Source organism: Hippoglossus hippoglossus, chromosome 16 (genome assembly GCF_009819705.1).
Source record: "Hippoglossus hippoglossus isolate fHipHip1 chromosome 16, fHipHip1.pri, whole genome shotgun sequence".
Taxonomy (NCBI): Eukaryota; Metazoa; Chordata; class Actinopteri; order Pleuronectiformes; family Pleuronectidae; genus Hippoglossus; species Hippoglossus hippoglossus.
The window spans coordinates 508,163-534,212 of record NC_047166.1 but is presented as its reverse complement, the minus strand read 5'-3'; the positions used below and the strand labels follow the sequence as shown (position 1 = coordinate 534,212).

Here is a 26,050-nt window from a genome sequence, read left to right as displayed (position 1 = left end):
GTTCTCTGTCTCTAACACGTTTCAGACAGGTTCTGAATCCAGTTCTCTGTCTCTAACATGTTTCAGACATGTTCTGACTCCAGTTATCTGTCTCTAACACGTTTCAGACATGTTCTGAATCCAGTTCTCTGTCTCTAACATGTTTCAGACATGTTCTGAATCCAGTTCTCTGTCTCTAACATGTATCTAACATGTTCTGAATCCAGTTCTCTGTCTCTAACATGTCTCTAACATGTTCCGACTCCAGTTCTCTGTCTCTAACACGTTTCAGACATGTTCCGACTCCAGTTATCTGTCTCTAACACGTTTCAGACATGTTCCGACTCCAGTTCTCTGTCTCTAACATGTCTCTAACATGTTCTGAATCCAGTTCTCTGTCTCTAACACGTTTCAGACATGTTCTGACTCCAGTTCTCTGTCTCTAACACGTTTCAGACATGTTCTGACTCCAGTTCTCTGTCTCTAACATGTTCTGAATCCAGTTCTGTCTCTAACACGTTTCAGACATGTTCCGACTCCAGTTCTCTGTCTCTAACATGTCTCTAACATGTTCCGACTCCAGTTCTCTGTCTCTAACACGTTTCAGACATGTTCTGACTCCAGTTCTCTGTCTCTAACATGTTCTGAATCCAGTTCTGTCTCTAACACGTTTCAGACATGTTCCGACTCCAGTTCTCTGTCTCTAACATGTCTCTAACATGTTCTGAATCCAGTTCTGTCTCTAACACGTTTCAGACATGTTCTGAATCCAGTTCTGTCTCTAACACGTTTCAGACATGTTCTGAATCCAGTTCTCTGTCTCTAACATGTCTCTAACATGTTCTGACTCCAGTTCTCTGTCTCTAACATGTCTCTAACATGTCCTGAACCATGTTCTGACTCCAGTTCTCTGTCACACATGCAGAAACATGATGGGATCAGATGAAGTCCATGTGAGATGACAGAAGTCACAGAAAGCGTTTTACCTGCTCACAGCCTCAGAGAGAAGAAGCATCAGAAAGTTTCCGGATTCAGCTCCGCTTCATCTTCATCTTCATCTTCTTCCTCCTGCTCCTCCTGCTCCTCCTGCTCCTCCTCCACCTCCTCCTGTGGCTGCCGGAGCCTCTGCAGCCTGCAGCCGCCTCTCACGCCTTTATAGCGGGGGAAGCCTCACACACACACCGGGGAGGAGGAGACACGGAGAGAGGCAGCGGGCTGCAGCGCCCCCTGCCGGCCGAGCACAGGGAGCACAGGCCGGGGAGGAGAGCCGGAGGAGGAGCGACGACCACATCGACGGAGAAACACGAAGGAGCGGGAGACACTTATTGTTATTGTTATTAAATCACCTGAACACAGAAACACATGAAAATCATTGTTTATTTTTTAAAGAAAGCTGAATCTGATTATTTTACCTCAAATAAAAAAACTACGGGATTCAGATTCAAACTTAAATATTATAATAAAATAAAACGGGACAGAAACTGTGATGAGCTGCCGGAACAACTTTAGTTTGAAAAGCTGAAACCGGAAGTGAGGAGAGAGGAGAGAAAGTCGTTAAATGCGGAAGTTTGAAGAAGTTTGTTTCCTCAGAATCATCGTGAAGAAGTTTGAAGAAGTTTGAAGAAGTTTGAAGAAGTTTGAAGAGACGCGAAGCGACGAGTGTGAACTTTGTTTCCTGATCCAACGTGAGTTCACCAACTCTTATTTTATTTCATGTGACTTCCGCTCCGCTGAGTCGTTTCTGTCATGAGAGGAAACCGATCAAACTCTAAATTATAACATTTAACATCGGCTCTTTTCTAAAGTGACGTTTTATCCATTAAAACGTTCACATGTGAGTTATTAGAACATCACACACACACACTCACTCAGACACACACACACACACACACACTCAGACACACACACACACACACACTCACTCACTCACTCACTCACTCACACACACACACACTCAGACACACACACACACACTCACTCACTCACTCACTCACTCACTCACTCACACACACACACACACACACACTCTCACACACACACTCAGACACACACACACTCTCACACACACACACTCACACACTCACACACTCACTCACTCACTCACTCACACACACACACACTCTCACACACACACTCAGACACTCACACACACACACACTCACTCACTCACACACACACACACTCACACACTCACTCACTCACTCACTCACACTTTTACTTTCATGAACTATCCACATCTTATAAGTTCACTGCCTCTGACACTTCACCTGGACGTCACCTGCAGTGATGGGCAGTAAATAAGTACCTTTAAATTTAAATAAGTACCTTTAAATTTAAATAAGTACCTTTAAATTTAAATAAGTACCTTTACTTATTTACTGTACTTGAGTACATTTGTCACTTTACTTGAGTAGATTTACTTCCAGGTACACACATGACAAAGGTTTTCAGGAGTTTTAATAAAATATACAAATATTCTTTGAAATGTGAAGATGTTCAGTGTTTTCGATCTTAAAATGAACTGTTGTAGAGTTTCACAGAACAAGAACTGAGTCGCAGATTGAGAACTGGTGTTTGTGCTGCACAGTCCGTGTTGTGTTGCTCTGACACTGAAGCCTGTGGTATGTGTCGCTGCCATGTGACATCTTCCTATTCCTCTACTGTCAGAATGGACATTTTAGTGGAAGGACAGCGTGTCCACATGTAATGTCTTCCTGACCGAAGAACCACTCTGGACTCTTTGGACCTGAGTGTGAGTTTCTCGTGTTTTAGGGTTTAAATAGTTCAGTGTTGGTGCCGAGTGGATCGGAGCTGCAGGTTTACTCCTGTTTGTGTTGTTGTTGTGTGACGTTCACATTATTTCCTCCACCAACACAAACACATTGTTGATATTAAACATTTACACACAAAAAGAATCATTTTAGGTTTATCAGCCTGGCTGCTAGCTGCTAGCTGCTAGCAGAGACGATACATAAAGACAACCACAGATGTGTAGCAGCTAGCTGTCTTTGGTTCAGGACAAACACATGATGACCTTCAGGAAACATGGTTTCTGACATCACGTTCAACCATCTCGCTCTGACATCATGTGTCGTCCTGTGACACAGGAACTCTCTCTGTTGTGTCTCAGCTCCATCATGGCGTCTGAAGTTTATTCCGTCACGACGGCTCCGAACCCCAAATCTTCCTGGTTCCAGGTTCCATCGGAGCGTCTGGACAAACGCCGCTTCGTGGTCAAAGTCATTGAAGTGGTGAGTTCAAAGATCCTGAAACTGTTGTATTTCTGATTCTGTTTGTTTCATTCAAACACATACAGCTGAGTCAGGACCTGTTGCTTCATCGTGTGTGTGTGTGTGTGTGTGTGTGTGTGTGTGTGTGTGTGTGTGTGTGTGTGTGTGTGTGTGTGTGTGTGTGTGTGTGTGTGTGTGTGTGTGTGTGTGTGTGTGTGTGTGTGTGTGTGTGTGTGTACTGGGAAGTGAAAGTGTAGCAGAGCTGTCGTTAGCAGATCTCTGAGCTGCTGTTGCAACATTTAACGGGAGCAGGAGCTCAGAAAAAGCGGATGTTCAGGTTGACCTTCCCATGATGCCTCTGTTATCATGGTTTCATTGAGACAATGTAGAAAAACTAAATGATGGCAGGTGTAGGTGGGCGTGTCCTCCAGCTCAGTCAGGCTCCACCCCTGCTCCTCCAAATATGGTTACTTCTGGTTTCAAACAACCAAGATGGCGCAGGACGACATGTCAAACTGAGGCTCCAGAGCAGCAGCTGACGAACCAGCCGGTGACGTCACTGACGGTTGATACTCGACCCCCTGATGAAAACCTGAAGTATGCGATGGGAATTAAACTGTAGCCATGATGCTGCAAACCTGCTACCAGCTCAGTGTGCGTTTCACACCTCTGACGTCAGACGCTCTGATTTCACTCTGTGGCTCAGGGTTTGTCTCAGTTTCAGGGAAACAGAGTTTTTATATACTGACACGTTCCAATAATAAAACCCAGTGGCCCAGTTTGTTTCACCACATGATCCAAACACACAGCGCAGAGACACTGCACTATAACAACTATATTACTTGTCAATAAGTTAATAGATTGTTTGATTTGTAAAACGTAAGTAAATGTTGTGAAATGATGTCACAGTTACACCCGTAATTTAAATTTCTAGAATTTTTACAAGGAAAAGCACAGACAGACAGACAGACAGACAGACAGACACTCACACACACACACACACACACACACACACACACACACACACACACACACGTTTAGATGGAAATAGAGAATAAAAACAACAAATAAGAGTAAACATTAAGAGCAGAATCAACAATTGGTCATTTTCCGATTTCCTAAAAGACAGAGGAGAATCGTTGATCCTGATTTAAAGTTGTTTCTCGTGTGAAGAAGACAAAGTGGACGCTGCCTCTCCCGGTGTGTTCGGCTTCTGGACAGGTCCGGGGGGGTGAGGGGCCGACGAAGGAGGCGGCCTCTAACGGACCTCAACAGTGTGACGTGCACTGACATGTGCAGAAACTTCATATTTTCTGGTGTTCAAATTTAGGAAACAGTGATGGATAATTTTTCATAATTTCCTCCTATTTTCAATAATTTTACCGATAATCAGCAGATTTATAATCGTTTCTGTCTCAATATCATGTTCTGAAACTGTCTCCTCTGCTGATTTTAGTTTTACTCAGTGAAACGGCCTGTGGGAGAAAGGGTCACTGCCGCCAGATGTTTGTGACCTGATGTTCTTCGTTTCCCGTCAGATCTTCTCCTTCGTGGCCTTCATCCTGGAGGAGGTGGTCAGCAGCTGTAACAGCTGCTTCGCCCTCTACTTCTTTGAGTTTGTCAGCTGCACGGCGTTCCTCTTCACCCTGCTGCTGCTCGTCCTCCTCTCCACCACCCTGCACGCCAGGGTCGGCGTCGCCTGCTGGGCAAGTCTGGTAAGAGCTGCTCCACGTTTAATATGAGGAGGATGGAGAAGATCCAGACTCCGACTTGTTCTGTTGGTTCCATCCAAACTAACTCTGAACCTGAGCTCCTGCTGAGATCAGTGAAGGAATAGTTCCACTTAAAACAGTTTTCAATCCACTTCGTCCTAATCTGAACAAACTGTTCATCAAAGCTGATTTAACAGAAAATCTATAATTCTCAAAGTTTCAATTATTCTCATGGGATGATTTGCTGATTTTCTGTGATTAGGAAAGGAGATGATTTAGTGGTTAGGAAAGGAGATGATTTAGTGGTTAGGAAAGGAGATGATTTAGTGGTTAGGAAAGGAGATGATTTAGTGGTTAGGAAAGGAGATGATTTAGTGGTTAGGAAAGGAGATGATTTAATGGTTAGGAAAGGAGATGATTTAATGGTTAGGAAAGGAGATGATTTAGTGGTTAGGAAAGGAGATGATTTAATGGTTAGGAAAGGAGATGATTTAATGGTTAGGAAAGGAGATGATTTAGTGGTTAGGAAAGGAGATGATTTAGACTTTATGAACGCAGCCTGACTGCAAATGACGTCATCACCACAAGATGGCTGTGTCTGAGATATTTTGGCTTCATTTCTGGTGTCATCCATCTTTATTTAGTGTCTGTGGTAAATAACAATGGTCATGTGATCATTGACCCAGTTCCGGTGTGGATCTGACGAACTGGACTCAGAGTTTAAAGTCTAATGGTTATAACTTATACTAATTACATGAATAACAATAATAACCGAGCCGGTTCCACATGTACCTGAGCCCCGGCTCTGCTTCTCTTTGGGGCCGGGGGGCCGGGGGCCCGGGGGCCCGGGGGCCCGGGGCGTGGCCGGGCTCTCGCTGCTCTCCCCCGGGGAACACTGAGGGCACAGCCCCGCTCTTTAGCGTGGGTTTGGGCGGGACGTTGAGTATCTTCGCCCGGTAGTCCTCCTCGTAGTCCTCCGGTGTGAAGTGCAGGCTGCACCCCCGGACGCCGCTGTACCGGGACACCGGGGTGTGCTGGTGGTACCGGGGGCTCCTGATGGCGGCCAGCCACGTCCTGCAGCGCTGCGGGTCTCTGGTCGGTAGACCGTGGAACACGACGCCCATAGATTTGGCCTCATCGTAGCTTCTACAGCCGGGAACACAGCACCCCCCCCACGGCATGTCTCCACCGTCAGACGGGTGAACCCTGACCCCTAACCCTGATCTGTGGCATTCACACTAATTTACCAATCTAATATTTGTGGAAACGACTGTCGGCCATGTTTGTTTTCAGTGTTTGTTTACGTCACCAGTTTGTTTTGTAGAAGTTTGAGTTCTTCAGACCGAAGGAGGGTTCGATTCATCAGGAGTTACTTTCTACCAGAAGTTTTAGAATCTTTCAAAACTCTCCTCCTTCTCTTCTCCCTCCCCCTCCTTCTCCTCCTCCTTCTCCTCCTCCTTCTCCCTTCTCCTCCTTCTCCCTTCTCCCCCCCCCCTCCTCCTGTTTCTCCCTTCTCCCCCCCGCCCTCCCCCTCCTCTCTGCAGGACTTCTGGTACACCTCCCTCATCGCCTTCTTGTTTCTCGTCTCCTCCATCATTTTTGCGGCGGACAACAACGGAACGAATCTGGAGAAAAGTGCTGTGGTGAGACACTATATCTCCTTTTCTCCTCCTTTCCTACCTCCTCCTCTCCTTGACTGCTTCCTTTCTTCTTTTCCTTCTATTGTTCCTCCCTTTTCTAGACACATTTTTCCCTTTCATACCTTCGCCAACTCCTCATGTAATTTCTCACCTCCTTTTTCTTCCTCTACCTCTTTCTGTCATTCCCTGTCACCTTCTTTCCTTTCCTACCTCCTCTGTTCCTCATTGTTTGTTCTTTTACTCTCCTAGCTCCTTGTTTCCTCTCCTACCTCAGTCTTTCTTTTGCTACTTTCATCCCTGTCTCTTCATATCCTCCTTCTTCCTCATTGCTTCCTTGCCTCCTACCTCTCCTGTCTTTCCTTCTCTACCTCCTTCTCTGTCCACTTGTTTTCTTTCTTATCTCCTGATTTTATTCGACACCTCCTTCTTTCTTTCCCTCTCTTAACTTAACTGTTTCTTTTCCTCCCTCCTATTGGCCGAGTCTCCTTTCCTTGGCTGTTTCCTCGTCTCCTCTGCAGTTCTTCTTTTCTTTCTCTCCTCCTCCTTTTCTTTCTTTCTTAAGAATCTCTGCATTAACCTGGTTGTATTTTCCTCCTCCTCCAGGTGTTTGGTTTCATGGCGATGTCGGCGTTCTTCGTGGACCTCTTCTTCTTTTACAGAACCAGCGGATTTCCTTTTCAGAAGCCGCAGTCCGGTGGCGGCAGCCCCGCGGGGGGGGAGCCTCAAGTGGAGACGGAGAAACTCAACGCGGCAGAATGAGTTTTAATGTGTGTTCAATGCGTTCAGAGCTTATTTTACACACTACTCCTTTTAATGTGGCGACCGGAGCGGCAGGTGGTCGACTTGACGTTTTTCTGAAATAAATTCAAATCCAGTTTTTAGTCGTTCAGAGTTGAGGAAACTTTGTTTTACAATTGGATCAATCTTCCGATAATCAAGGACTCACAGTGCAGAGTGTGACCAGGAGGAACGACACTAAAACCATGCAACCACTAAATGTTCTGCTTTACAGCAAATCGGTCATAAAACTGAACGTTTTTCAACTTTAGTTAAACTGTTGCTCATTTGTATAAAAGTCAATATGAAACTTTCACGTCACACAAGGAAAAATATTTCAAATGAAACATTTAGAGAAGAAAAGGTCGACTGGTTGTGTTTTTCTGATGATTTAGAGAAAAGACGTTTTTCAACCTGTTACCGGACGAGTTCACAGCACGCCACAAGACGTCGATGATAAGAAGTGTCCAGCAGAGGGAGCTGTTTGTCGTCAGGCTTCTGCAATTCACTTATTAATCAAGATCAGCCAATCAGTTCAGTTCAATTTTATTTGTGTAGCAGCAAATCATAATCAACATTATCTCAAGGCTCTTTACACAGAAGGTCAATCTCACACACGGTGCCATAACTGATCAGGAAACAGGAAGTGAGTCACATATCACGTTTGCTGTCGCTGCTCTAACGGAAACGTTGAAAAATGAAAATGAAATGAAGCAGCTGAAGTGACATCGCACACACGAGGTTCTTTACGTTTCGAGCTGCTGTCGTCTAACGAACCTACGGAAGAAAATCTGTCACTAAACTCAGAATTTAAAAGTTTAAACTCATTTTGATTTGAAGTGCGTCAGATCTGGTCTTTATTTCTAATTTCACCTTCGTACGTATAAAAGTTTCTTTATTTTAAATGTTTAATATTTTTAACTTGTTAAGAGATTTTTTTTTAGTCTTTTCTTCATCTTGTTCTAACTGATTTTTATTGTCTTAAAAACTTTATTCTCTTTTTATGAAGGAAATGTTGATGTTTTGTCGCAAATATAAATAATTTCTAAATATGAATCGAACGAGGAATCCAGCTGTTTGTCATTCTGTCTGAATTTTATCGATTTAAACTTTAGTTGTTTGTTTTCAGTCGGATGTTGATGTGAAATGTTCTGTTTCACTGGTCTGTTGATTTCTGAGATAATATTTGAGTCTGAATTTAGTTTGAATGAAGGAATGAATGTTTGATTAATTTAGTCTGAATTATCCAGAACAGAGTTTTGTTTGAATTTTCTATGATCAGGTTTGTTTGTTCCAGGTGGAAAGTTTCAAAAGGATTTGAACATTTTGGGTGAAGGAGCCAGTGAACGACTCGAATCAGACTAAAGTGATTTTACACTTTAGTCACAACAAAAAAATGTCTTTGTTCATATTTTAACTTTTATGCAACTGAAACCCACCAGTGAAGTTTTAACAAGTGTTTGTCTTTGCGTTCCTTCAAGAGGTCACAGGTTTCCTCTTGTTTTTTAGTTTTATTTAAATTCCAGAATTTCAGAAGACAGAATTGAAAGTGAAAATTAACTTTAAATCAGACGTGTTAAGATGATTAATTCAGGGTTTAATTGATGGAGCAGGAAATCTGAGGTGTGACACTTATTATATTGTTCATGTTTTACCTTTGACTCTGTATATTTACTGGAACCAATCAATGACAACTGTAAAATAAAACCTTGAATATACTGGAACCTTTTTAAAAATATTATTTTCTATTTCATGTAAGTCAGACAATCCAGAAAAGTTTTTTATATTTCAACATGATTCATGTTCACGACCAAACCAAGTTTATTTTGGAAGAGAGAAAAATGTTTTTATAATTTATACACAGAAAATCTACAATTTCTCTGATCAGTATTTTTTCTGTCGTGTAATAAACAGATTTTCAAAGAATAAATGTCAGAGTTTTTATTTGGATGTATTGATCAGTTTGAATCATGTTATTGATTTTTGAAAAGTGAAAATATAAAACATGAGATGCTGTGTGAGAAACGTGCACAGTTTATATATAAAACAAGAAACATCTGTATATAAAGAGGATCAGTGACTGTATATAAAGATGATCAGCGACTGTATATGAAGACCATCAGTGACTGTATATAAAGATGATCAGCGACTGTATATGAAGATGATCAGCGACTGTATATGAAGATGATCAGCGACTGTATATGAAGATGATCAGCGACTGTATATAAAGATGATCAGTGACTGTATATAAAGAGGATCAGTGACTGTATATAAAGATGATCAGTGACTGTATATAAAGACCATCAGTGACTGTATATAAAGATGATCAGTGACTGTATATAAAGACCATCAGTGACTGTATATAAAGACGATCAGTGACTGTATATAAAGATGATCAGTGACTGTATATAAAGAGGATCAGTGACTGTATATAAAGACCATCAGTGACTGTATATAAAGACGATCAGTGACTGTATATAAAGATGATCAGTGACTGTATATAAAGAGGATCAGTGACTGTGTATAAAGACCATCAGTGACTGTATATAAAGACCATCAGTGACTGTATATAAAGACCATCAGTGACTGTATATAAAGATGATCAGTGACTGTATATAAAGACCATCAGTGACTGTATATAAAGACCATCAGTGACTGTATATAAAGACCATCAGTGACTGTATATAAAGATGATCAGTGACTGTATATAAAGAGGATCAGTGACTGTATATAAAGATGATCAGTGACTGTATATAAAGAGGATCAGTGACTGTATATAAAGATGATCACTGACTGTATATAAAGAGGATCAGTGACTGTATATAAAGATGATCAGTGACTGTATATAAAGAGGATCAGTGACTGTATATAAAGACCATCAGTGACTGTATATAAAGAGGATCAGTGACTGTATATAAAGATGATCAGTGACTGTATATAAAGATGATCAGTGACTGTATATAAAGAGGATCAGTGACTGTATATAAAGATGATCACTGACTGTATATAAAGAGGATCAGTGACTGTATATAAAGATGATCAGTGACTGTATATAAAGAGGATCAGTGACTGTATATAAAGACCATCAGTGACTGTATATAAAGACCATCAGTGACTGTATATAAAGACCATCAGTGTCTGTATATAAAGATGATCAGTGACTGTATATAAAGATGATCAGTGTCTGTATATAAAGACCATCAGTGTCTGTATATAAAGATGATCAGTGACTGTATATAAAGATGATCAGTGTCTGTATATAAAGACCATCAGTGACTGTATATAAAGACCATCAGTGACTGTATATAAAGATGATCAGTGACTGTATATAAAGACCATCAGTGTCTGTATATAAAGATGATCAGTGACTGTATATAAAGATGATCAGTGACTGTATATAAAGATGATCAGTGACTGTATATAAAGATGATCAGTGACTGTATATAAAGATGATCAGTGTCTGTATATAAAGATGATCAGTGACTGTATATAAAGATGATCAGTGACTGTATATAAAGACCATCAGTGACTGTATATAAAGATGATCAGTGACTGTATATAAAGACCATCAGTGACTGTATATAAAGATGATCAGTGACTGTATATAAAGACCATCAGTGTCTGTATATAAAGATGATCAGTGACTGTATATAAAGAGGATCAGTGACTGTATATAAAGAGGATCAGTGTCTGTATATAAAGATGATCAGTGACTGTATATAAAGACGATCAGTGACTGTATATAAAGATGATCAGTGACTGTATATAAAGATGATCAGTGTCTGTATATGAAGATGATCAGTGACTGTATATAAAGAGGATCAGTGACTGTATATAAAGACCATCAGTGACTGTATATAAAGATGATCAGTGACTGTATATAAAGATGATCAGTGACTGTATATAAAGATGATCAGTGTCTGTATATGAAGATGATCAGTGACTGTATATAAAGAGGATCAGTGACTGTATATAAAGATGATCACTGACTGTATATAAAGAGGATCAGTGACTGTATATAAAGATGATCAGTGACTGTATATAAAGACCATCAGTGACTGTATATAAAGACCATCAGTGACTGTATATAAAGACCATCAGTGTCTGTATATAAAGATGATCAGTGACTGTATATAAAGATGATCAGTGTCTGTATATAAAGACCATCAGTGTCTGTATATAAAGATGATCAGTGACTGTATATAAAGATGATCAGTGTCTGTATATAAAGACCATCAGTGACTGTATATAAAGATGATCAGTGACTGTATATAAAGACCATCAGTGTCTGTATATAAAGATGATCAGTGACTGTATATAAAGATGATCAGTGTCTGTATATAAAGATGATCAGTGACTGTATATAAAGATGATCAGTGACTGTATATAAAGATGATCAGTGTCTGTATATAAAGATGATCAGTGACTGTATATAAAGATGATCAGTGACTGTATATAAAGATGATCAGTGACTGTATATAAAGATGATCAGTGACTGTATATAAAGACCATCAGTGTCTGTATATAAAGATGATCAGTGACTGTATATAAAGAGGATCAGTGACTGTATATAAAGATGATCAGTGTCTGTATATAAAGATGATCAGTGACTGTATATAAAGACGATCAGTGACTGTATATAAAGATGATCAGTGACTGTATATAAAGATGATCAGTGACTGTATATAAAGATGATCAGTGTCTGTATATGAAGATGATCAGTGACTGTATATAAAGAGGATCAGTGACTGTATATAAAGACCATCAGTGACTGTATATAAAGATGATCAGTGACTGTATATAAAGATGATCAGTGACTGTATATAAAGATGATCAGTGTCTGTATATGAAGATGATCAGTGACTGTATATAAAGAGGATCAGTGACTGTATATAAAGACCATCAGTGACTGTATATAAAGATGATCAGTGTCTGTATATAAAGACCATCAGTGACTGTATATAAAGACCATCAGTGACTGTATATAAAGATGATCAGTGACTGTATATAAAGACCATCAGTGACTGTATATAAAGACCATCAGTGACTGTATATAAAGAGGATCAGTGACTGTATATAAAGACGATCAGTGACTGTATATAAAGATGATCAGTGACTGTATATAAAGATGATCAGTGACTGTATGTAAAGATGATCAGTGACTGTATATAAAGAGGATCAGTGACTGTATATAAAGACCATCAGTGACTGTATATAAAGACGATCAGTGACTGTATATAAAGATGATCAGTGACTGTATATAAAGAGGATCAGTGACTGTATATAAAGACCATCAGTGACTGTATATAAAGATGATCAGTGACTGTATATAAAGACCATCAGTGACTGTATATAAAGATGATCAGTGACTGTATATAAAGACGATCAGTGACTGTATATAAAGATGATCAGTGACTGTATATAAAGACGATCAGTGACTGTATATAAAGACCATCAGTGACTGTATATAAAGATGATCAGTGACTGTATATAAAGACCATCAGTGACTGTATATAAAGACAAACACTGTGAACAGACGTCACACTGAACCTCTTCACCTGCATTTCAAGGAGCCTCTTGTCCAATCACAGGGCTCCACAGATCACTGTCCCCCTCCTGAGTTGTGTTCGAGGACTCCTGGTTCCACCAGGACGGACAGAGGAGGAGGCAGAAGAGGAGGAGGAGGAGGCAGAAGAGGAGGAAGGTGTGTTTGGTTGATGCTCCTCATGGTGACTCAGCAGGTCCACCGGCCTATAAAGACGCAGAGATGCTCAGTCTGTCACCACGACGACACGATGGCCTGGCTGCTGTGCATCACCTGCGTCCTGCTGTGTGGCCCCGAGCTGCTGCACGGCAAAGCTTCAGGTACCGGATCACACCTTCCTGTCTGTGGTCTCTGTCTGTGGTCTCTGTCTGTGGTCTCTGTCTGTGGTCTCTGGTCTCTGTCTGTGGTCTCTGGTCTCTGTATGTGGTCTCTGGTATCTGGTATCTGTCTGTGGTCTCTGGTATCTGTCTGTGGTCTCTGTCTGTGGTCTCTGTCTGTGGCCTCTGGTCTCTGTATGTGGTCTCTGTCTGTGGTCTCTGTCTGTGGCCTCTGGTCTCTGTCTAGGGTCTCCATCTGTGGTCTCTGGTATCTGGTATCTGTCTGTGGTCTCTGTCTGTGGCCCCTGTCTGTGGCCTCTGGTCTCTGTCTGTGGTATCTGTCTGTGGTCTCTGTCTGTGGCCTCTGTCTGTGGTCTCTGTCTGTGGCCCCTGTCTGTGGCCTCTGGTCTCTGTCTGTGGTCTCTGTCTGTGGTCTCTGTCTGTGGCCTCTGGTCTCTGTATGTGGTCTCTGTCTGTGGTCTCTGTCTGTGGCCTCTGGTCTCTGTCTAGGGTCTCCATCTGTGGTCTCTGGTATCTGGTATCTGTCTGTGGTCTCTGTCTGTGGCCCCTGTCTGTGGCCTCTGGTCTCTGTCTGTGGTATCTGTCTGTGGTCTCTGTCTGTGGCCTCTGTCTGTGGTCTCTGTCTGTGGCCCCTGTCTGTGGCCTCTGGTCTCTGTCTGTGGTATCTGTCTGTGGTCTCTGATTGTGGCCCCTGTCTGTGGTCTCTGTCTGTGGTCTCTGTCTGTGGTCTCTGTCTGTGGCCTCATGTCTCTGTCTGTGGTCTCTGTCTGTGGCCTCATGTCTCTGTCTGTGGTCTCTGTCTGTGGTCTCTGTCTGTGGTCTCTGTCTGTGGCCTCATGTCTCTGTCTGTGGTCTCTGTCTGTGGCCTCTGTCTGTGGTCTCTGTCTGTGGTCTCTGTCTGTGGCCCCTGTCTGTGGCCTCTGGTCTCTGTCTGTGGTCTCTGTCTGTGGTCTCTGTCTGTGGCCTCATGTCTCTGTCTGTGGTCTCTGTCTGTGGCCTCATGTCTCTGTCTGTGGTCTCTGTCTGTGGTCTCTGTCTGTGGCCTCATGTCTCTGTCTGTGGTCTCTGTCTGTGGCCTCATGTCTCTGTCTGTGGTCTCTGTCTGTGGTCTCTATCTGTGGCTTTACTGGAGCAGCAGCTCAGTGTGTGTGGACTTAAAATTCCTCTGATGACATCAGAGGAATAAATGTAAACTCATGGAAACTAAAACAATTAGTTTTGATGCTTCAGAGACAAATATAATAATTATTATAATATTCTGCTCATTAAATAAATTGACTGGTTCATAAACATAAAAGAGGATCATCTTCCCATGTTTCCTGATGATGTCACTGTCTCCTGATGATGTCACTGTTTCCTGATGATGTCACTGTTTCCTGATGATGTCACTGTCTCCTGATGATGTCACTGTCTCCTGATGATGTCACTGTTGTCCAGAGTACCAGCTGGAGTCGGGGGCCCTGAGCCAGTGTGAGATGCTGAGGGCCGCGGCCGTTGCCCAGCAACAAGAAGACATCCCTCAGTGCACAGAGGACGGCAGGTTCAGGTAACTGTCGCCTTCATTAGTGTGTGTGTGTTCATACAGTGATTTATGAACCTGCCACTGAATGTGTGTGTGTGTGTGTGTGTGTGTGTGTGTGTGTGTGTGTGTGTGTAGACCTGTGCAGTGCAGGGGGCGGGGTCAGGAGTGTTGGTGTGTGGATGCTGAAGGTCAGGAGGTCGTCAGGACTCGAACCAACAGCTCTGCTCCTCACTGTGAGAAACACAACACGTTAACACACGTATGACCATCACATGTTCCAGAGAAGTTTGTTTTGTTTCTCATGTATTTATAAAAAAGGACACAAGCAGAGAAGGTGAATGTAAACAGCTGAGACGAGGTCAGAGGTCAGAGGTCAGCTCACACCTTCTATCTGGAAGGTGGAGTTTGATCAGTCAGAGGAAAATGATTTGAGTGATCTGTCCGTCTGTTAACCTTTCTGTCTGTAGGTCCGTCTCCCTGCCAGCTGCAGTCAGTCCTGCGTTGTTCCCCCTCCGGCCTCTTTGAGTCAGTTCAGTGTGACTCCAGCAGGGGGCAGTGTTGGTGTGTGGACCAGGACGGGATGGAGCTGTACGGGACCCGACAGAACGGGACCCCTGATCGCTGTGCGTATGATCACTGTTCCTGTCTCCACGTGCTGCTGTGACCTGCTGACACCCTGACCTTTGACCTGCAGGTCCTGGCAGCTGTGAGGTGAGGGGGCGTCGCCTCCTCCACGGCGCAACGTCTTCTTCTCCTCCTCAGTGCGCAGCCGACGGCAGCTTCCTGCCGGTTCAGTGTAAATTCATCAACATGACGGACAGGACAGAACTGGACCTGCTGCACAACTTCAACAGGTACACACAGCTGGACACACACCTGTACACACAGCTGGACACACACCTGTACACACAGCTGGACACACACCTGTACACACACAGCTGGACACACACCTGTACACACACAGCTGGACACACACCTGTACACACACCTGTACACACACCTGTACACACAGCTGGACACACACCTGTACACACAGCTGGACACACAGCTGGACACACAGCTGGACACACACCTGTACACACACCTGGACACACAGCTGGACACACACCTGTACACACAGCTGGACACACACCTGTACACACAGCTGGACACACACCTGTACACACACCTGGACACACACCTGTACACACACAGCTGGACACACAGCTGGACACACAGCTGGACACACACCTGTACACACAGCTGGACACACAGCTGGACACACAGCTGGACACACAGCTGGACACACACCTGTACACACACCTGTACACACAGCTGGACACACACCTGTACACACACCTGGACACACAGCTGGACACACAGCTGGACACACACCTGGACACACACCTGGACACACAGCTGGACACACAGCTGGACACACAGCTGGACACACACCTGTACACACAGCTGGACACACAGCTGGACACACACCTGGACACACAGCTGGACACACACCTGGACACACACCTGTACACACACCTGTACACACAGCTGGACACACACCTGTACACACACCTGGACACACAGCTGGACACACAGCTGGACACACAGCTGGACACACACCTGGACACACAGCTGGACACACACCTGGACACACACCTGGACACACACCTGTACACACAGCTGTACACACAGCTGGACACACACCTGTCTGCATTTTCTGAGTGTGTGTTTGTGTGTATAACATTGTGTGTGTGTGGTGTCAGGTTCCCAGAAGCCTTTGAGACCTTCAGCGGTTTCAGGAAGTTCTTCCCGATGGTTTCCTCGTACTGTTTCTGCTCGGACAGCAGAGGTCGAGAGCTGGAGAACACAGGTACGCACAGTCACATGCTCCGTTCCCATGACGACCATAATGAGGAAGACATCAATGACGATGTGCTTGTTGCTCAGGTGTGGAGCTCCTCCTGTCTGACATGTACGACTCAGCGTTCTTCGGACTCCGGTCCGGTCGCTCCTTGTCTCAGAGCAACATCTACCGAGTCCTGCAGAGGAGGATGCTGGGAGTCCGCCTCGCCTTCACCGGACACTTCAGATGTAAACGTTTAATTCATTCAAGTTGGAACAATCTTAAACTGGTTCAAACTGACTTGAACTCTGACCCCAGGTCCCTCGGCCTGTGAGGAGGAGCGGCGGGCGGCGGTGTCCAATCATTACGTCCCGTCCTGTGACGACGCAGGAGCGTTCACTTCCAGACAGTGCCAGCAGGGGGGGCAGTGCTGGTGTGTGGAGCCCACAGGCAGAGAGCATGCTGGGAGTCGACAGTTTGGAGACTCTCTGGTCTGCAGTGAGTCTCCTCGTCCTCCATCATCCTGTTGTTCTCTCTCCTCTTTATCCAAAACATTCCTTTAATCTATCTGTGTCCTTATTTCACCTTTTTTCTTGAATCAGTATTTTTCTCACCACGTGTTTTCTCCTCCTCTTCCCCTACCTCTCCTTTTCTACTTCTCTGCCTCTTCCTCCTCTCCTCATCCTCTTCCTCTCCTCCTCCAGATTCAGGTGTTGACTGTCTCTCTCAGCGTCGTCTCGCTCTCTCTCGTCTTTTTTCTGGACCCGTTGATCCTCCTCCTCCTGACGCCTCGTCGGCCAGATCTCCAGCTTCCTGTCTCCAGCTCCTTCGGCCTCTCCTTGACATCCTGCCGGTGGAGGCGGATCCGACCTTCTTCCTGTCTCGCCTGGTTGAAGTCCTCCAGGGTCTCTTCCCATCTGTGGGGGGAGCTCTGCAGGCTCTGGCTCGGGCCTCCCCTCGTCGCCTCCAGGAGAACCTGTTCGGAGGGAAGTTTCTGAAGAATGCTGCGGACTTTAACCTCAGCGGAGCGGTGGGAGCTCGAGGATCTCTCGGCCTGGAGCTGCTCTCCTCTAACGGCGTCGCCATCGGCCTCCAGAGGAACCGAGACCTGGTCCAGTCTGTCAGCAGAGCGCTGGAGGACCCCGCCTTTCTCGCCACCCTCCAACACACACTCACAGGAAGCAGCAGCACCTCCTCCCTGCAGCAGGTCAGAGTCAACATGTCTGCTGGTGATCAGAGTTCAGTTCATTAAAAAGAACCAAATGTTGAGCGTCTTTCACACTGAACAATCAATCAATCACATGTTATTCGTCTCATATTCCCAGTTTGTCTCATATTCCCAGTTTGTCTCATATTCCCAGTTTGTCTCATAGATGTTAACAAGGAGGAACTTCCTCTGTTCTTCACTCAACTAGAGTCAAATAGAAACTTAGTGATCAGTGAATAAAGCTCAGTCCCATGTGAGGATCCTCTCCCAGGACACAAGTCCAACAGACGCTGATGGAACTGAACACATCAACACAACAACACATCAACACAACAACACATCAACACAACAACAGTACTGATGAGAAGAGAGAATTTAACATAATGAAGGTGAATCAATGTCAAGACAAACCTGAACCAGCTCTAACTTCATCCTAAAGGAAGGTTTGAATCTTCAACGTACAGAGGGAGTCTGCCTCCAGAACGGAAGCTGAGATGATTCCACAGGAGAGGAGCTTGATGCTGAAGCTCTGGCTCCTCCTCTGCTTTTAGAGACTTTAGGGACGACAGGTTGTTTCAGTCCAAAGAGTCCTCAGTAGATGGGCTTACTAAAACCAAACAGGGTCAAAGGTCAAACGTAGCGCTGATGTGTTGCTGGTGTTTTCCAGGTTCTGGCTCCTCTGCTCCGTCACTGCTCTGCTGACGAGGACAACGATGCAGCGGCCGTATTTGTTCCCACCTGCACATCCAGCGGCGGTTTCCAGGAGGTTCAGTGTCAGGGTGGAGACTGCTGGTGTGTCGACCCTCAGGGTCAGGAGGTCACAGCGTCGCGGACCTCCGGTCGTCGGCCTCGTTGTCCGACCCGCTGTGAGAGAGAGAGAGCCATGGTGCTGAAGGTGAAAGGAAAGATGGCGGCCGGAGCTGAAATCCACATCCCAGCATGCTCGGAGGAGGGAGACTTCCGACCACTGCAGTGTGTTGGGTCACGCTGCTTCTGTGTGGACACTGAGGGAAAAACGATAACTGCTGGGCCAACAGGGGGCGCTGTCAACTGTAAGATATCACTAATGTACTAACACAAGTCTTTGCTTTGGATCAATTTATATGTTGAAGCAGTTTTAAGGAGAAGCATCTCAGAGGATGAAAAATTAAATATTAACATTTCAAATCATCTTTCTCAGATGTTTTAGTTTTTTCTCTGTGAATTAATTCTACTTAACTTTACTTAAATTTAAAATGCATCTAAACAAAAGAATGAGCAGGTGTGACCCGTCTGTCTGTCGGTTGTATTTCAGGTCCACAGAGACCGACACAGAAGCTTCAGTCCTTCACAGGTCAGTCAAACTTCTACAGCCAAACAAAACTCACCTTGCAAACAACCAACCAGGAAGAAGAAGCTGCGTCAGTCACACAAACTGACGAGTGTCTGTGAGAAGAGAGAAAATATGATTATATTATTACTGGTGATACAGTTGATCACTTTAATCAGTGTTATGACTGTAAAATGTTTTCATGATGTAATGTTCAGAATCAGGTTCCTCACACCGTCCATCGCTGCAGCTCCTCTCTTCAGCCTCTGTCTCTAACACCTGGTTTTAGCTCCTGTCTCTTTAAGACGCCCTTCCTGATAAAGTCTGCTCTGATTGGTCAGCTGCTCCATTCACTTTACCTGACTTTGTTAGGGGAGGCATGTCAGACTAGTTACTATGCTAGTCTATATTTGCGTAATGCACAGCAGCTAGTGTAGCAGCTAGCATAGCAACTAGTCTACACAGCTGTTCCTGGTCTCATCACCATGATGCGGAGTTACAGTGTTAACAGATCCAATGAAGGTCACATTAATTAGATGCTAGCCCATTAGCCACGCTAACCGGAGCTCTGGTAACTTGCAGGTCGCTGCTCTCAGGCGTTGGCCGAGGTCACAGCGTTCAGAGAGCAGGGGAAGAGCGTCGTCGCTCTCTCTCAGTCCTCACACATCCCTCTGGGGTACGGATTCCTATTGGCCGAAGGTCTGCGTCTGACCCCTGATGAGCTTCAAATCAACCAATCACAGGAGGAGATGCAGATTTCTGAGCAGATGCTGAGTCAGTCCTACGCTGCTCTGCGATTGGCTGCCTCCTCCAGTAAGTCAGATTCAGATTCTGTTTGAGGATAAAAGGAATAATTTAGGTTTGATGAAAAATACTTAAACAATGTATTTCAGCTGTCCAGATGTTCCTGCGTCCTCAGCGTCGTTCCTACCAGCCGTTCACACCTCAGTGCGATGCTGACGGACACTGGATGTACACACAGTGTTACCACAGCACAGGTCTCACACACGCACACGCACACGCACACACGTCTGTACACTGCTTAAGAAAATTCTAAAATATTCCTGTGTGTTTTGTTTTCCAGGTCAGTGTTGGTGTGTTGATGAAGATGGAGAGTACGTCTCCAACTCGCTGACCAGCCGCTCACTCATCCTGCCCAGATGTAAGACCGCACGTTTAACAGCTCCGAGCGTAGAGCCACAAACTCTCAAGTGTTGAAGCTGCGACATCTTGATGTCATGTGGAAATGTTTTCTCATTATAGAGTGTGTGTGTGTGTGTGTGTGTGTGTGTGTGTGTGTGTGTGTGTGTGTGTGTGTGTGTGTGTGTGTGTGTGTGTGTGTGTGTGTGTGTGTGTGTGTGTGTGTGTGTCTCCCTACAGGTCTGACTCGCTGTCAAAGAGCTCGGGCTCACACTCTGCTCTCTGGTTGGATGAAAGGCTCTGATGTCACCAACACCTCTTACCAAACAACCTGTGAGGAGGTAGGAAAACACACACGTTTGTTCAGTGACCGGAAATGATCCTGAAATATTTAAGAATAAACTCCTTTCATCTTGTTGTATTTTCAAACGTTACGTGTATATAATACTTGTGTGTGTGTGTGTGTGTGTTTCAGGACGGTAGTTACTCTGTGCTGCAGACAGGAGGCGCTGAAGGCTGGTGTGTGAATCCTCTGACTGGAGAGATGATACAGATGGCAACACGGAACGTCCCAGGACAGCTAACATGTACACTGGACTAACACACACACACACAGACACACACAGACACACACACACACACACACACACACACACACACACTGTGCTTCACTCTGTAAACTGGTTAACCTTGTGTGGTGTGTTCAGGTCCCAGCTGGTGTGAACTGCAGAGTCGCCAGTGTCGACCTGACGGATCCTTCGTCCCACTGCAGTGTGATGTCACTTCCTGTTGGTGTGTCTCTGATGATGGACAGGAAGTAGGTGGGACCAGGGCGCTTCGACAGACAAGACGGACGCCATATTGTGATCGTATGTCCTTTTCGTGTCCTTAGGGGGCGGGTCGGCAGTAACTTTGAATTTGTGACAGAATCTCCTTCACTTCAGTCAGTTTAATCACAGCAGCACCTGGTGGATGTTGCAGGAACAGCATCTCTGACTGAGGCTGCTGATTGGTCCACATGTTTGTCTTTCTTTAAAGGTCCTCTCTGTCCCGAACCTGTTGTTACCCATGGTGCCCTGGTCTGCCGCTCAGCAGCTAATGGTCAACAGAGCTGTGATCTCATCTGTTACCATGGTTACTACAACACACTTCCTGTCAGCAGCTTCCTGTGTGAGACCGAGACTCAGCAATGGGGCGGAGACAGGAAACCGCTGAGTGGAGCCTGTCAGAGTAAGAGCCTTTTAAAGGATCATATTGTCCATTTTATCTCGACAGATTATCATAATGTTTTACTTCATCCATCACAGTGAAGACGAGTATTTCTCATTTTTACGTTGTTTATTCGTTTCGACTTCGCTTTAAAGGCCTTTACAAAAAACTGAATTAATCTATTTTGGCCACTAGAGGGCAGAATAACTTTTAGAATTAATATCGAAAATACCATTTATTTAAATTCAATGATTTGTTGTTTTTATTTTATCCTGATTTTATTTTAATCCTTAAACTGTTTTATTTACCATTGTGTGTGTGTGTTTGTGTGTGTTTGTGTGTGTTTGTGTGTTTGTGTGTGTTTGTGTGTTTGTGTGTGTTTGTGTGTGTTTGTGTGTGTTTGTGTGTGTGTGTGTGTGTTTGTGTGTGTTTGTGTGTGTTTGTGTGTTTGTGTGTGTTTGTGTGTGTTTGTGTGTGTTTGTGTGTTTGTGTGTGTTTGTGTGTGTGTGTGTGTTTGTGTGTGTTTGTGTGTTTGTGTGTGTTTGTGTGTAGTCTCTCAGCCTCTCCAATCGGTGTCGTACTCTCAACACTGGTCTTTGACGTCCTCCTGCTCTCAGATCAGTAGTTTACAGTCTCTGCTGTTCAGCTCCATGACCAGCAGGGGGCTGTGCACCACACAGGTAAACGTCACACCTGCAGGACGCACAAACGTTTTTCGTAATTGTCGTCATATTCAAAGACGTTTATTTCAAAATTTAACATTTCTAGGGAAAAAATACTTTTCACTGTGTGTGTGTGTGTGTGTGTGTGTGTGTGTGTGTGTGTGTGTGTGTGTGTGTGTGTGTGTGTGTGTGTGTGTGTGTAGCTCCCGGTGTCGGGCCGCACAGTGTTGCTGTGTGACGAGTCGTCGGTGCATCTGCAGTGTGACGGTGACGAGTCAGTGAACCTGAGGGTCACATGGTCTCTCAGCCTGTCTGACCTCCCGGTGTCTGACCTCCCTGACCTCCACGACATCGGTGAGCAGAGACACCATGAACCTGTTGCACTAATGAACGAGGAGGATTAATGTGAACCAATTATATCTTGAATCTGAATTTTTCAGATTAATTCACCACATGTAGGATACATAAATAAAAATATAAAAATCTAATAAACATAAACAAAGAATATGTCGTCACTGATCCTCATGCTGACATTTTTTTTCATCAGGTCTGTTCTTGAACGAGTCCAGACTTCTGGAAGGAGTTCGAGGACTTCTTGGTAATATCCAGTCCACGCTAGTTTCCATGACAACACCAACCTTCAGCTGTTCCCGTGGTTACAACTTGGCCAGCGGTGGCGATGGCTGCAGTGAGTCGTGCGGTCTCTTGTCTCTTGTCTCTTGTCTCTTGTCTCTTGTGTCGTTCGTCCTGTAACTGAATCTCACATCTGTGTCTTTGCAGTCGTTTGTCCTGCTGGGAGTTTCTCCAGAGAGGGGGCGTGTCTTCTGTGTGCACAGGGAACCTATCAGGATGAAAAGGGGCGGGGCTTCTGCAACAAGTGTCCCAGAGGTTCCTCACCTGCTGGAGCGTCATCTGTCAATCAATGTGAGTCATACAGTCGAACTCGCCTCCTGAGCCGTTCATCCAGACGCTGTGCTGATTCGTCAATTATCGATCACCTGTCTCTCTGTGTCAGGTGTAACTGAGTGTCAGAGACGGGGTTTGCGGTGCTCAGACCGGGGAGACTTCCTGTCGGCCCAGCCTGACTTCCTGTCCGGCAGGTGGAGGTGTTTCAGTGGCGAGGGGGCGGAGCTTGAATGGACCAACAGTGACAAAGCTCTCACTGATGAGGAGTGTTCAGGTGATGAGCTAGCAGCCAATCAGAGAGCAGCTTCCTAACACTCGTAGGAGTGTAAAGCACTTTGTAACATGGGTGTGTTTGTGTGTGTGTTGTAGTTCTCAGCAGGTTTCAGACTGTTCCTGGATCAGATCGGATTGTCGGAGCTGAAGACACTGAAGTCTTGCAGACGATGACCTCTGACCTCAAAGCCTGTGTCCAAGGTCAAACAGCCCCCCCCACTCTATCATTTGTTTATAGATTTGACAGTGAACAAGTAGAAACTATTAACTGTGATTAAAGTTAATAAGAGAAGTTAAGTGAATCCTCTTGTTTATATTTTATTATTCTAATCACAAAGTTCTTATACTTGATTGTTACTGTTTGTTTTCCTCAGCGTGTGCAGCCAACCCATCCTGCCACCATGTGGCGCTGTTCAACAGACAGACTCAGTGTGAACTGTACAGCACACACACACTGAACACACACTGCAACACCTCCCAACAGGTGCACACACAGACTTAAAATCTTACAATTTCTGAAAACAACACAATTATCATGTATTTAATGTGTGTGTGTGTGTGTGTGTGTGTGTGTGTGTGTGTGTGTGTGTGTCTTCAGACCACTGGGTTTCTGGGTAATCCTGAGGCTGAGCTCTTTGATTGGCTCAGCTGCTCACTGCGAGTGAGGGGCGGAGCTTCCGATCTGATGGTCATCAGGAAGAAAGGTACTGTTACCAAGGCAACCAGACGACTGACATTAGCAAAACAAGCATCACTAACGTGTGTGTGTGTGTGTGTGTGTGTGTGTGTGTGTGTGTGTGTGTGTGTGTGTGTGTGTGTGTGTGTGTGTGTGTGTGTGTGTGTGTGTGTGTGTGTCAGGGGAGGAGTTTTCCTCGCGGCAGCAGCAGCAGACCTTTGTGAGGATGAGGATGAGGAAGGTGGTCTCAGGTGTGTTCAGGACTCAGGTGTTCTCTAGACGGACGTCTCTGTCTGACGCTCATCGTTTCTGTCAGGACGGCTGCAGCCAGGACACCTGCTGCGACGGATTCATCCTCAACCAGAACAGCCTGAACGGAGGTACGTTACCATGGAGACACAGCATGAGAGACCTGGAAGAAGGGATCAATCAATGAACGTGTGAGCGTATGCCCCTCCCCTCAGGTTCTCTGCTCTGTGGTTGGCTGAGAGCTCCGTCAGTCTTGATGTGTATGGACAAGGACTGGGATGTGATTGGACAGGGAACAGCCAGTCGTATCTGTGGGGCGGGGCTAACCTACAACGAGCAGCAGAGGAACTTCCTGTTCGAGTTCGGAGGAGAAAATTTCATCATTAGTGAGAATATAAAAACATGACTCACTGACGTCAAAACCTATCTCTACTGTGTCTGCTCTGTCTCTAGTGTCTCTGCTCTGTCTCTACTCTCTCTGCTCTGTCTCTACTCCCTCTGCTCTGTCTCTAGTGTCTCTGCTCTGTCTCTAGTGTCTCTGCTCTGTCTCTGCTCTCTCTGCTCTGTCTCTACTCCCTCTGCTCTGTCTCTGCTCTCTCTGCTCTGTCTCTACTCTCTCTGCTCTGTCTCTAGTGTCTCTGCTCTGTCTCTAGTGTCTCTGCTCTGTCTCTAGTGTCTCTGCTCTGTCTCTACTCTCTCTGCTCTGTCTCTACTCCCTCTGCTCTGTCTCTAGTGTCTCTGCTCTGTCTCTAGTGTCTCTGCTCTGTCTCTACTCCCTCTGCTCTGTCTCTACTCCCTCTGCTCTGTCTCTAGTGTCTCTGCTCTGTCTCTAGTGTCTCTGCTCTGTCTCTACTCTCTCTGCTCTGTCTCTACTCCCTCTGCTCTGTCTCTAGTGTCTCTGCTCTGTCTCTAGTGTCTCTGCTCTGTCTCTGCTCTCTCTGCTCTGTCTCTACTCCCTCTGCTCTGTCTCTGCTCTCTCTGCTCTGTCTCTACTCCCTCTGCTCTGTCTCTAGTGTCTCTGCTCTGTCTCTAGTGTGTCTGCTCTGTCTCTACTCTCTCTGCTCTGTCTCTGCTCTCTCTGCTCTGTCTCTACTGTGTCTGCTCTGTCTCTGCTCTCTCTGCTCTGTCTCTACTGTGTCTGCTCTGTCTCTACTGTGTCTGCTCTGTCTCTACTCCCTCTGCTCTGTCTCTAGTGTCTCTGCTCTGTCTCTAGTGTCTCTGCTCTGTCTCTACTGTGTCTGCTCTGTCTCTGCTCTCTCTGCTCTGTCTCTACTCTCTCTGCTCTGTCTCTAGTGTCTCTGCTCTGTCTCTAGTGTCTCTGCTCTGTCTCTACTCTCTCTGCTCTGTCTCTAGTGTCTCTGCTCTGTCTCTAGTGTCTCTGCTCTGTCTCTACTCTCTCTGCTCTGTCTCTAGTGTCTCTGCTCTGTCTCTACTCTCTCTGCTCTGTCTCTACTCTCTCTGCTCTGTCTCTAGTGTCTCTGCTCTGTCTCTAGTGTCTCTGCTCTGTCTCTACTCTCTCTGCTCTGTCTCTAGTGTCTCTGCTCTGTCTCTAGTGTCTCTGCTCTGTCTCTGCTCTCTCTGCTCTGTCTCTACTCTCTCTGCTCTGTCTCTAGTGTCTCTGCTCTGTCTCTAGTGTCTCTGCTCTGTCTCTAGTGTCTCTGCTCTGTCTCTACTCTCTCTGCTCTGTCTCTAGTGTCTCTGCTCTGTCTCTAGTGTCTCTGCTCTGTCTCTAGTGTCTCTGCTCTGTCTCTACTCTCTCTGCTCTGTCTCTAGTGTCTCTGCTCTGTCTCTAGTGTCTCTGCTCTGTCTCTACTCTCTCTGCTCTGTCTCTGCTCTCTCTGCTCTGTCTCT

General features: G+C 45.2%; 3 protein-coding genes across 6 annotated transcripts in view; 2 read left to right on the top strand and 1 right to left on the bottom strand.

Moving 5' to 3' along the window:
• The window catches only part of cpne4a (copine IVa), a 33,178-nt gene extending 32,054 nt beyond the window's left edge, over positions 1-1,124 (bottom strand). Inside the window, exon 1 of the mRNA XM_034610741.1 lies at positions 966-1,124. The gene's annotated coding sequence lies outside the window, so the exon portion shown is untranslated. The remainder of the gene's footprint in view (positions 1-965) is intronic.
• A 353-nt stretch (positions 1,125-1,477) lies between these two features.
• On the top strand, positions 1,478-8,140 carry cmtm6 (CKLF-like MARVEL transmembrane domain containing 6). Of its 2 annotated transcripts, none has more exons than XM_034610765.1 (6): positions 1,478-1,664; positions 3,087-3,230; positions 4,748-4,924; positions 6,466-6,564; positions 7,165-7,388; positions 7,517-8,140. In XM_034610765.1, the coding sequence occupies exons 2-5, from the start codon at positions 3,117-3,119 to the stop codon at positions 7,318-7,320; spliced, it is 546 nt and encodes a 181-aa protein (XP_034466656.1). In that variant the 5' UTR covers positions 1,478-1,664; positions 3,087-3,116; the 3' UTR covers positions 7,321-7,388; positions 7,517-8,140. The 2 variants fall into 2 exon arrangements, with proteins under 2 accessions (XP_034466656.1, XP_034466655.1); XM_034610764.1 differs by having other exon boundaries at positions 7,165-7,392; positions 7,520-8,140.
• A 4,916-nt stretch (positions 8,141-13,056) lies between these two features.
• The window catches only part of tg (thyroglobulin), a 49,688-nt gene continuing 36,694 nt past the window's right edge, over positions 13,057-26,050 (top strand). For 2 of the 3 annotated variants that reach the window (XM_034610726.1, XM_034610725.1), the window contains exons 1-28: positions 13,058-13,203; positions 14,659-14,767; positions 14,879-14,976; positions 15,211-15,366; positions 15,438-15,597; positions 16,489-16,595; positions 16,673-16,816; positions 16,887-17,066; positions 17,273-17,775; positions 18,443-18,827; positions 19,070-19,108; positions 19,667-19,897; positions 19,978-20,082; positions 20,169-20,246; positions 20,465-20,565; positions 20,700-20,811; positions 20,932-21,093; positions 21,263-21,454; positions 21,986-22,113; positions 22,299-22,449; positions 22,643-22,783; positions 22,876-23,019; positions 23,111-23,275; positions 23,371-23,475; positions 23,649-23,758; positions 23,873-23,978; positions 24,133-24,330; positions 24,415-24,585. In XM_034610726.1, the coding sequence (XP_034466617.1) occupies positions 13,065-13,203; positions 14,659-14,767; positions 14,879-14,976; positions 15,211-15,366; positions 15,438-15,597; positions 16,489-16,595; positions 16,673-16,816; positions 16,887-17,066; positions 17,273-17,775; positions 18,443-18,827; positions 19,070-19,108; positions 19,667-19,897; positions 19,978-20,082; positions 20,169-20,246; positions 20,465-20,565; positions 20,700-20,811; positions 20,932-21,093; positions 21,263-21,454; positions 21,986-22,113; positions 22,299-22,449; positions 22,643-22,783; positions 22,876-23,019; positions 23,111-23,275; positions 23,371-23,475; positions 23,649-23,758; positions 23,873-23,978; positions 24,133-24,330; positions 24,415-24,585 (4,420 nt within the window). In that variant the 5' untranslated portion in view covers positions 13,058-13,064. Of the gene's footprint in view, positions 13,204-14,658; positions 14,768-14,878; positions 14,977-15,210; positions 15,367-15,437; positions 15,598-16,488; positions 16,596-16,672; positions 16,817-16,886; positions 17,067-17,272; positions 17,776-18,442; positions 18,828-19,069; positions 19,109-19,666; positions 19,898-19,977; positions 20,083-20,168; positions 20,247-20,464; positions 20,566-20,699; positions 20,812-20,931; positions 21,094-21,262; positions 21,455-21,985; positions 22,114-22,298; positions 22,450-22,642; positions 22,784-22,875; positions 23,020-23,110; positions 23,276-23,370; positions 23,476-23,648; positions 23,759-23,872; positions 23,979-24,132; positions 24,331-24,414; positions 24,586-26,050 lie in introns of all 3 variants that reach the window. The other variant, XM_034610727.1, reaches the window with a different exon arrangement.